The 11,671-nt window shown below is 41.6% G+C and overlaps 1 protein-coding gene across 1 annotated transcript in view; it reads left to right on the top strand.

Moving 5' to 3' along the window:
* The first annotated feature begins 542 nt into the window (after positions 1-542).
* pcloa (piccolo presynaptic cytomatrix protein a) overlaps positions 543-11,671 on the top strand; it is an 87,016-nt gene continuing 75,887 nt past the window's right edge. Inside the window, exons 1-4 of the mRNA XM_059325460.1 lie at positions 543-920; positions 4,287-5,014; positions 5,072-5,451; positions 7,507-8,538. Of these exons, the coding sequence (XP_059181443.1) occupies positions 709-920; positions 4,287-5,014; positions 5,072-5,451; positions 7,507-8,538 (2,352 nt within the window). The 5' untranslated portion in view covers positions 543-708. The remainder of the gene's footprint in view (positions 921-4,286; positions 5,015-5,071; positions 5,452-7,506; positions 8,539-11,671) is intronic.

Genomic DNA, 11,671 nt, shown 5'->3' with positions numbered 1-11,671 from the left:
CGCGGTGAGCAGCAGAGTCGAGAGGCTGCTGAAGAATATGCGTCAAAATAACCAGAGTTACATAGAAACAGAGCGGAAGTTGTGCAGGTTTGGTGTCAATATAAAAGCCTTAAAATTATTTATTCGAGGTTGCAATGAATGAAAGGATAGTGGCGGATATTAAAAAATAAAAATCAAGTCCAGAGTTTTTTTAAAAAACTAAAGCCAAGCAGATTTATGTTCCAATTATTTGTTAAACGATCTAATTGACCAATTATTTGTGTGGTATAGTGCACAATTTTTATAGAAGCATTATGATTGGTAATGTTTGCATTCATTGAAAGGTTTGCATTTTGTCATTAAGTTCTTTTTCCATTAGAAGACACAGAATAATTAGAATAATGCTTGTTAATTGGCCTTTTATTTTGTAAAAACTCTACCGGAAACCACCGTCTGTGACTGTGACTGTGAGCAATAGTAAAACAGAGACCCCCTCAACTGTGGTAACTGTGGTGTACAGCTGCAGAGATGCGCGACACAGAAAAACAAGAAGAAAGGAGGGAAATGGGAAGACAGCACCGGGGAGGACAGTAACCACTGAAGATCAATCATCTGCCATGCTCCGAGACACCGAGGGACACCGTCTTCGCTGCGCACTTTGGACATAAAAACGCGGCGAGGGCTCGGATCGTACATTGATCCGACTACAGGGGACGGGAGGGGTCGATCATGGGGAACGAAGCGAGCCTGGAAGGAGGCGAAGGGCCGCCGTCTGGGCTACCAGAGGGGCTGGCACCTGACGGGAAGGGCGGCTTCGTCCGGGTCTCCGATGGGACTCCGGTCAACCTGAGTGAACTCAGCGAGGAGCAGAGGAGGCAGCTCTCCGCCGCGATGTCAAGGGCGCAAGGCAGGCAGCCCGGAGGCGCAGCAGCTGCACGAAGGCAGGGCGATTTTACCAGCTTTTTTTTTTTTTTTGGTGCACTTAAAAAAAAAATATCCACACCAACCAAGGCTGTGAGAGAGAGGGACGAGTGGATGTTGGTGTTGTGGTTGTGTGAAGCATCATTATTTGGAAAAGGAGGCTGTGCGCTCGTTCACGCCCATTTTTATCCTCCCGACCGCACCAAGAAATGCTTCTATTCTTAGAGCTCTCTGTAATAATGGATTATCAGTAACATCTTATGATTTGCATGGCAGAAAGAAAAAAAAAATCTCCCCTAATGCAGCTGTGATATTGGCTGGGCAATATCTTTTCGATAAGCTGCCGCTTTGAAGCTTGTATATCTGCTGTTTTTTTACAGGAAGCTCGGTTAACTGCGAGCCATATCATGATCAATTTAATGTGTGTAATTAGCCTGAATTGGTGAATGGTTTGACTCAGTGTCCACGGTTTGTCTCTGTGTGAGATCAGAGAGTCAGAGACACACCTCCAGTATTTGTGCGAAATTTTCGAAATGCCTGCTGGGTAAGAAAATCTGTCGTGCCCAGTGTTTTTTTTTTCTTTTTTCTCCTCTCATCTGAGCGACGCTTGTTCATCCATCTACACAAATCAGCTCTCTAATATTGCCAATTAGACTTCTGAATTTCGCCTGAATTAGATTTTAAATCTGTTGTGTGGAAAATATGCTGTCATATGGAGGGGAAAGGTAGAAAGCTGCCAATGAAAACAATATGCTGCCAGTTCTATAACGCTCCAGATTTAAATGTTATTCATAGAATAGTGAAAGATTCCTCGACATGTGATCATCTGATAATATGACATGATTGGCGGTGCTGCTAATTGGCCCCAATTGGTGGAGAATTGTTATTTATATCTGAGCTAAACATGGGGGGAGGGGAGCATCAATATTAATACGACTATAAATAGACCAGCAGCGTTAATGTCATCACTCATAGGCTTCCCTACTGCTGCTTTCTGGTGTTTTCTTTAAATTTAAAAGTCAGATTTCATCCTCTGGTGTTGAGGCATCAGCCTTGGAGTCTGCTCGCTGTCCATGGTGCTGAAATCCACCGCTGCTGTCTGTGGTGCTGAGAATCACCCTGCAGTGGATCTGACAACAACAGGCATTGCAATACTTAATCAGAAATCAGAAATTTTTATTGAGTAGGATAAACCCCTTGAGAGGAATCCTCTCGTTTTCGAGGGGGTCCTAGAGTACATTACAAAACAAAACACTCAACAATTTACAGACATACAACAACAAAGACAACAGGCATCAACACAAACATAACAAACAAAAAATGAACACAAGAATAATCACAACCTCTCAATGGCCACAAGTTGGCCATAACATTAGCCTAGTAAAACTGAAAGAAGTAACATAATATTATTATAAATTGAAATTGCATTTTTAAAAATAAATAAATAAATAAAAAATATGACATAATATTATCTGAAACATGTGCAGTTTAACTCAAAATAAGAAGACAGGGCATATTTAAAACTATGAAAAGACGTCAATGATCGTATGTTTAAAGGAAGATTATTCCAGTCCGATGGCGCTTTGAACATAAATGCTTTTTTACCAATTGTTTTGTTCACTGTAGGAATGAAAAAGAAATACTAAGATGAGTGTCGTAATTGATATGTTGAGGAATATGGAATCAAAAATTGTTGTAAATAGACAGGATAATTGCAATGTATACATTTAAAAATAAACTGTAGCCAGTGAATATGTCTTACAACTTAAAACTTACAATATTTGCCATGCAAAGTCATGCATTGCCTACTGTAAAAAATAATTATCAAATGCTGTATCCATTACAGTATTAAACTTGACTGCCTGGTAATGTAATTTATCTCAGACATATTAGCAGAAGCACCAGGGAGTTTTTAAAAATCAGCCTAATAAACCACTAGGTCTTTTTTGTAGCATACACACATCATGATACAATAACAAAACATTAGCCCATTAGTCCATTGATGCATTCCTCTAAGGATCCTGTTGACGCTTGTGCTTAGCAGTGTGTGTAGGTTGTGTATGCTGCCTCTCAGCCTGAGCTAACAAAGATGTCTCAGCTTACCCCCACGGAGGCGAGCATTTCCCTTTCTATCTCAATGATCTACACTCCGTGTCATTCAGCGGTATTCACTTTCCTGTCAGCTTTACCCCAGGGCTGCTGGCTACACATTCTGTGTTCAGTGATGTGTTGAAAGGGCCCGGGATTAACAAAGGGCTAGTTCCAGGGTCTTAATTTAGCACAAAGAGGCTACAGTAGTGGCAGAGGAGTTGGTCAACATCTTAGGCAATATTGTTTGGGATGGAAAAATACAAAATGCATCGAACATAAAACATATACTGATACATCAGACAAGCCTCCTCACTGTCCATTTTTTAAAAGTCATCTTAAAACCTATTTTTATTCCTTGGCTTTTAACCACGCATGAGACTCTTTTATTTATTGTTTTTTAAATTGTCTTTTAAAAATTATTTAGTGTTTATTTCCTTTTTTTTTTTTTTTTTGTCCCTTGTTCTGTTTGTTTATGTACAGCACTTTATTGCGGCTGTGGTTGTTTTAAAGTGCTTTACAAATAAAGTTGAGTTGAGTTAGGCAATATTGTTTGGGATGGAAAAATACAAAATGCATCGAACATAAAACATATACTGATACATCAGACAAGCCTCCTCACTGTCCATTTTTAAAAGTCATCTTAAAACCTATTTTTATTCCTTGGCTTTAACCACGCATGAGATTCTGCTCTTGTTTTTAGTGTTTTGTGGTTTGCTTTTATTTATTTATTTATTTATTTATTTTTTTAAATTGTCTTTTAAAAAGCAATGAATCTATTTATTTTAGTGTTTATTTCCTGTTTTATTTTTATTTTTTTGTCTCTTCTGTTTGTTTATGTACAGCACTTTGTTGCGGCTGTGGTTGTTTTAAAGTGCTTTACAAATAAAGTTGAGTTGAGTTGAGTTAGGCAATATTGTTTGGGATGGAAAAATACAAAATGCATCGAACATAAAACATATACTGATTTTAGTGTTATTGAGCCAGCAGAAATATCTTCCAGTTCTGTGATTAATTCAGCAGAGAGATCTATTTTGTTTCAAGTGTTCATGATTTTAATGTCAGTTATCACATTGAAGTGATAAATTGGGGAATAAGGTAGATAAACTATATTTTAGAGCCATCTGGTCTTAAAGTCTCATTAATAGTTGGGTCTGTTGTTTTTATTCTGGCTCCGGGTCAGCTGAGAGTTGGTGTGGACTTGGCTTATAAAAATGTCAAATATTGCCAAAGTAACACAGACCAACAAAAGCAATAAAAGAAGTGCTAACAAAAACTTTTGTTTTTCTCTTTCCCAGACCGTCAGAATCAGATACCCATCAGCGTTCCCAGCAGGTCGGGGCCTCCAGGGGCCCTACAGGTCTCAGTAAGAGTCGCACTGTAGACGCCTTCAACCAGGGTCCACCTGGGAAGCTCCCGCCGGGTCGCAGCCCCTCGTCCCTCAGCCTTTTTGAATCCAGATTCCGGCAGGAGCCAAAAGACCCAGAGACCAAATCATCCGGCATGTTTGGCTCCAGCTTCCTCAGCGGGGCCAACCCGCTCAGCGCCGTGTCCTCCATGACCTCCTCCATGTCCTCCTCCATATCCTCCATGGGCGATAATGTCAACATCCCCAAGTTCGGACTATTCGGGGACGAGGAGGAGGGAGATGATGCACCTGCAACGCCCGAGTCCAAGCAGGGAGGAAAACCACCCGGCAAGGGCCCTCAGCAAGGGCCAGGTCCAAAGGGACCACAACAGGGTGGACCTCAGAAACAGGGTCAGGGCCCTCCTGGACAGGGGGTAAAGCCAGGGCAAGGACCCCCTGGGCAGGGACCCAGGCAAGGTCAGGGACCACCAGGACAGGGGCCCAAACCAGGCCAGGGTCCTCCTGGTCAAGGGCCGCCAGGGCAGGGACCCAGGCAAGGACAGGGACCACCAGGACAGGGGCCCAAACCTGGCCAGGGTCCTCCTGGTCAAGGGCCGCCAGGGCAGGGACCCAGGCAAGGACAGGGACCACCAGGACAGGGGCCCAAACCAGGCCAGGGTCCTCCTGGTCAAGGACCCCCTGGGCAGGGACCCAAGCAAGGACAGGGACCACCAGGACAGGGGCCCAAACCTGGCCAGGGTCCTCCTGGCCAAGGACCCCCTGGGCAGGCCCCCAGGCAGGGTCAGGGTCCACCAGGTCAAGGCCCACCAGGCACCAAACAGGGTGGCCCTCCCCAGCAAAAAGGTGGACCCCCTGGACCTCAACAAGGACCTGGACCCAAACAGCAGGGGCCACCAGGTCCTGGGGCTCATCCTGGAGAGCCAGCTAAGAGCGGAGGGCCTCCTGGTCCAGGGAAGCCTGGAGGTGGACTCTGTCCCCTGTGTAAGACCACCCAGCTGAACACTGGATCTAAGGACCCTCCTAATTACAATAACTGCACTGAGTGTAAGAACCAGGTCTGCAGCCTCTGCGGGTTCAGCCCCCCAGACTCAGCGGTAAGACAGTGATTCATTTTTTCTTAAAACTGTTTTTTATTTCGTCAATAAGTTCTTGTAAGACTTGCATTGATGTAATTATTTTTGTTTATCCAAAGGTCACACAAAATCCCAGTCCAATGCTACGATACTGACATTTATCCAAAATACACAAGACAGTCATGTTATTGATGGAAGGGGAGGGAAAGGTCACACATCACTCAACTTTTATGTGTGAAATATCATTTTAGCTTAGCTCAATCTCTGCTACACTGCAAATATGTAATTTCAAGCTTATTTACTCTTAGGAAAAGTAAAAAAAAAAAGGTCAAGTTGAATCGGAAACAAGGAACTGATTGAAGATCAACATGTTTAAATTAATAAATAGAAGTTAAATTCAAAATTCATTCATTTTTTTTACTATATTATGAATCAACACTAGCATATGAGCAGCATATTGCTGTTCTCTGAGCCTGGTGGGTGAAGGGAGTGCATCTCATAAGAGTGGCACATTATTTGAGGAACAGAGGGACCATATGGACCCAGGGAATGTTGATCAAGGTGACTCATGACATGGCCACAGGAAGATACTGTGCCAGCCTGTGAGGACACTCTATACACTAGTGGGACATGATTACAGCACAGCAGAATGACTGGTTCCTTCTGCTTGGGCCTCTTCTTGGGGTTTATTAATATTCTGATCAAGGATCTGGTCAGTTCTTTAACAGAGAGATCAGTTCAGGAGGTGGATTGTCTTTGATTTTTTTTATAAATGTACACTACTGGTCAAAAGTTTTAGAACACACCAACTTTTCCAGAATTGAATTGAAAATGATGCAGTTTAATGTCTCAGTGTACTCTGAAATGAATGCACATTTGCAACATTTAAAATACTGTATTGAGCATGATAGTGTTTTGAAAGTAAAAAAAAAAGATTCAAAATCACATTTTATGTTGGACTAAAGGACTAAAAAAAGACACAAAATGACCAAAAAAAGACACAAAATGACAAAAAAGACACCTAAAGACACAAAATGACTAAAAAAAGACACAAAATGACTTACAAAGACATGAAAAGAATTCAAAAATGGACAAAATAGCCCAAGACTCCATAGAGTTAAGTTGTTAACCCATTTCTTGTTCCCTGAAAAAAGGCCTACTTGTATAATTCTGAAATGTACATTATTTTTCAGTTTTGGTTAAGCTTACCTTTTTTTATTTACCTCTGGCAGTTCACCACTTACCTTTGTACCCTTTCAAGCTGTTCATTTGACTTGAACTGCTTGAATTTTTAATAAAAAACTGGAAAAATTGGGGTGTTCTAAAACTTTTGACCGGTAGTGTATGTGTTTGTAGTTACAGTATATTTATAATAGACCATCTCTGTTTACACAATGTGCAATAAGTACTTTTACACACACAAATACAGACATTGTTCTGTTCTAGATAATGATCAAACTGTCAACACTGGCCCTTTTAAACGCTGTGGTCTGCACACAGTGGAAACCAAGATACCCTGCACACTAAACAAAGAGCACTGTGGTGTAGCCAGGCTTTTTTTTTTTAGATATACTGTACGGTCCGAACAGAGACAGTGAAATGTAACTGTTTATGATAAGCCTTCATTAACAGTAGCCGTGATAAATGAAGGAAAAACAGCATTAATATTATTTCCCTTAATGCTAAAGACTTTTATTGCTTAATTGAAACGATCATGTGTATATAGCAGGGTTTTAGTCTAATTTAGTCAGATACAAATATTTAATGTAAATGTTAAAACTTATTAGTACTTGCTGTATGGATCCATTGCCAGATTTGAATTCTCTCATGTTCTGAGAAGCAATTTGGCTTGGGAAAACAGGATTCAACATCATTTGAAACACTAATTATTGGATATGTCTCTGAAAATGTCTTATATTTTACGTTAAACAAAAAGAGAGTGGTTATTTTAAGGGTTTAATTGGTTATGCTTGCCTGTGAATATACTGTAATTACACATGGCATTGATGCCTGTGCTCATAACAGTGTGTAAATGTGTTCTAGTCAAACCTAACCCGTCTTTTGTTTCCCGTGCAGGGTAAAGAGTGGCTATGTCTGAACTGCCAGATGCAGCGAGCGATGGGAGGGATGGATCCCCCCGGCATGACGAAGCCCAAACAAGGCTCCGCCCCGCCCTCGCCCCAGAGACAGGCACCTGGCAAACCTGGCAAGCTGCTGATAAAGCAGCAGAGTACCAGCGACCAAGGGTTAACGCCGCCAACCACACCGAGGCAGAAATCCCCAGGTCCCACCTCTCCTGGGCCGCTTTCCCCCGGCTCCTCATTGGGAGGTTCGCCCAAGATTGACCCCAAGACGGGCCGCCCAATCCAGCCGAAGTCTAGTCCCCAGCAGTCTCCAGCTAAACCCAAACAGGAGTCCAGCTTTTTTGGCGGGTTGGGGAGTATCAGTCTGGGAGGCTTGACGGACACAGCCAAACCTGCAGCTGCTTCTCAAGAGTCTGTTACAGGGAAACTGTTTGGCGGGTTTGGCGGTTTGATGGAGTCCTCGAAGCCTCAAGCTCAGGCCGCGCCAAAGCAGGAGGAGTCAGTGGCTGGGAAGTTGTTTGGAGGTTTTGGAGGATTGACAGAATCAGCAAAACCTCCCGCTGCTGCGTCTCAGATGTTCAGCTTTGGATCGTCACTCTTGAGTTCGGCCTCTAATCTCGTCTCTGGAGAGGAGGAGAAAGCACCGGAGTCTCCACCTGGGTCACCGCCAGACTCTGGACCAGGTTCTCCTCCAGATTCTGCAGCCGGCTCTCCACCTGACTCCCCCTTCTCTGCTCCTGGGTCTCCTCCTGATTCAGACTCTGCTCCTGACACTCCACCTGCTTGGTCCAAGAAACCCCTCCGAACCATTTCTGTGGAGAAACAGGAAGAAAAGGCGCCAGAAGCCAAATCTGCACCTGCACCTGCACCTGCACCTGCTCCAACAACCAAGGAAAGCTGTCCTCTCTGTAACGTGGAGCTGAACGTTGGATCAGCAGACACGCCCAACTTCAGCTTCTGCACCGAGTGCAAGAAGACAGTTTGCAATCTTTGTGGATTTAATCCTACTCCTCACTTAGGAGAGGTAAGAACTACACTTCTCTTAAGCCCCACTGCTTCCTGTGCTTCAACAAACTGCACCTAGCAGTAATTTATGCAATCTGTCGTGTATAAATAGAACGCAAACATCCTCTAGATGTTTCATTGAAATAGGTCACTGTAAAGATACCATCAGGAGTTTTCAGCGCTGCGTTTTTCCCCACAAGCATCTTACAAAGCAATCTGAAAGGAGGATAGCCTGTTATAAATGATACAAAGAACATTAGTTTACCCCCAAATAATCTGCCATAATAGCTAAACACATCTGACCACTGAATGAATGGATGTGGTCAGTTATAATGCACTTTAAAAATGCCAGTCTCATTACTATCAAGCTTCTTTTAGTGGAGAGGTCAGACAGAGATAAATTATGTTGTTTAAATGGACATCTCATCATCAGAGAGCACTACAAACAATTGACACTTGACTCTGAAACTGAATACTGTGTGTGTGTGTGTGTGTGTGTGTGTGTACAGTATATGTGACCTTGTATGTCTGCTCATGTGTATCCTAGTTTTTGCACGCATTTCTTCCTAATTATTGCTTTTATTGTGAAGTCAGATACCTGGTTGTGTGATTTGTGTGACGCTTGCTGCTGTGTGTGTGTGTGTGTGTGTGTATATGACGGTGTGTTCATTCATTGTCTTGACGATGACATGGAAACCAAACACTTTTGGCCTGCTTATCTCATGAGGTGTGGGGGCTGCTTTGTTGGTGTTACCATGGTGTTTTTGTCTCATATGCAAGCAACATTACAAAACTGTGTTGAGTTCTACAGAACAGATGGTACTCTATGGTGTAGGAGCAGTATATTACTGGAATAGAGGCCAAAAAGTGCTTTCAGTCGAGTGGTTTCTCAGCATGTAGCCCAAACATATTATGCTACACCCACTTCATATTTCATATGATCTTAGTTGTTTCCTTATGCCTCCCATGATCTACACATTCATCAAAAATGATCAGCTGTGCATGGTAAAATTGGCCAAAAGTGTGAAATTTACAGTGTGAAATTTGATTATATCCTCTTGACACGGTCAGGACACAATCACGTGTTTGTTTGTCAACCAGCAGCTCTATCCATCCTGGCTTCACGTGTACTTTGTTAGCTGGTGGTTTAAGTGTGTCTTCAGTTAATCTGCTTTGTATTTCTGGCTCGCTGTAAAAGTGAGTGGAGCTTCAGTATGTTGGGATGGACTCCACCGTGCAGGAAATGCTAAATTGTCATGGGAAATTAACTTTTATTTTGTAAAAACTACAAAAAAAAGAAAGAAAAAAGAGAGATACATTCTGATACATTTTGTATACCAGTGCATTGCTTATTGTTAACGATTAAAGGTATAATTTTACATTTTAGGATATATGCTTGTTTCTTATCTCATGGGGAGTTAGATGAGATGATTTATACCCCAGTTTATTTAATGTAAGGCGACCAGCAACTGGTTGGGTACATTGTTCTGTCATTGTTAGTCCCGTCATCCCGTTAGTCCGGCGTTAAAATTGTCAAATCATATTTTAGTTGCCTTTTGTAAGTTGATATTAATGTAGAAGATTGTGTTAAAAGGGCATATTATATCATCTCATATTGATATTGAGTTGATTCGACTCACAGTTGTATCATGGTAGACTTTGTGTTATCAAAAATTGTATCATGATCCAAAGAGTATATATTGTATCATGATGTAATTTGTGATTTGCGCCTTTATTTAATGGTGTGACAATGTTATTGTTAAGAATTGGTTAGGTACAAAAAACAGTTGATTAGAGCAGTAGTTCTCAACCTTTTTGAGTCGCGACCCCCAATTTAACATGCATGTTGTCCGTGACCCCCGCTCACTGAACACAATCTCACACACACAGTTCAGATCACCCAAAAAAGAAACAAAATGACCAAAAAAAGGAAACAAAATGACCAAAAAAGACACGAATGGACCACAAAATGATAAAAAAAAGACACAAATTGAGCAGAAAAGACACAAAATGACCCAAAAAAGAAACAAAATGACCCAAAAAAGAAACAAAATAACCCAAAAAAGAAACCCAATTACCAAAAAAAGACACAAAATGACTAAAAAAAAGACAAAATGTCCAAAAAAAGAAACAAAATGACCAAAAAAGACACAAATTGACCACAAAATGATAAAAAAAGACACAAAATGACAAAAAAAAAAACCCACAATGACCAAAAAAAGACATTAAGTGACCAGAAAGACTAAAACACATTAACACATGAACACTTCAACACAGTGGAGACAGAGCTGACTTCCAAAATGATTTGGCGACCCCCAGAAATCATCTCGCGACCCCAACTGGGGTCCCGACCCCAAGGTTGAGAATAGCTGGATTAGAGGGTAAGAGGTAGAGCATTTTTGAGACTATTGGAATGCTGTAACAATGACATGGCACCCAACTGGTTAGCATAGCTTAGCAAAAAGACGAGAAGTCTTAAAAATTAGTTATTTCGTGAGCTTTAGAGGTGCTGGTTGGCTGGTTTTGGACTGACTCTAGCTAGCTATTTACCCCTGTTTTCAGTTTTTGTGCCAGGCTAAGATAATCAGCTGTTGTAGCTCCATATTTACTTGATCTTCTAGTCTGACTCTCTACTAGAAAGTAAATAGACGTATTTCCCAACGCCAAACTATTCTTTAATTACTTTTTGACATGCCAGTATAGTATCATAGCTATAATGACAGTCTTGCTAACATTAGTTTGAGTTTCTTAAGCCCCCACTGTAGTTTGGTGTAGTTGTGTTATCAAAAAATGATGAAATGTAATTTTATATTGATGTAAGCATGGAAATAGATTGAGAGTAGAACAGACATTGAATTGTTTGTTGTGGTCGTTTGACTAGCTCAAAAGAAAATTGTTTTAAGTTGTTATGGTGACAAGTAACACATTAGTGGGGTTGTAAAGTGTGGCTAACTCACTAGCTTGGAGTCAGACAGCTGGATAGATAGTTGTGGCCATCAGTCTGCTGTTTTTTCCTGTTTCCAGCATAGCCTGAGATCTTGGTGGGATTAGAAAGCTAGCTAGCTAACTAGCGGATGGCTAGCAAATTAACTAGCTTAACTAACATGCTTTAATGCTGTATTAGATACAGAAAATGAGCTGACAAAGAGGTC

Source organism: Centropristis striata, chromosome 22 (genome assembly GCF_030273125.1).
Source record: "Centropristis striata isolate RG_2023a ecotype Rhode Island chromosome 22, C.striata_1.0, whole genome shotgun sequence".
NCBI classification, from domain to species: Eukaryota; Metazoa; Chordata; class Actinopteri; order Perciformes; family Serranidae; genus Centropristis; species Centropristis striata.
This window is presented reverse-complemented; position numbering and strand designations above follow the sequence as displayed.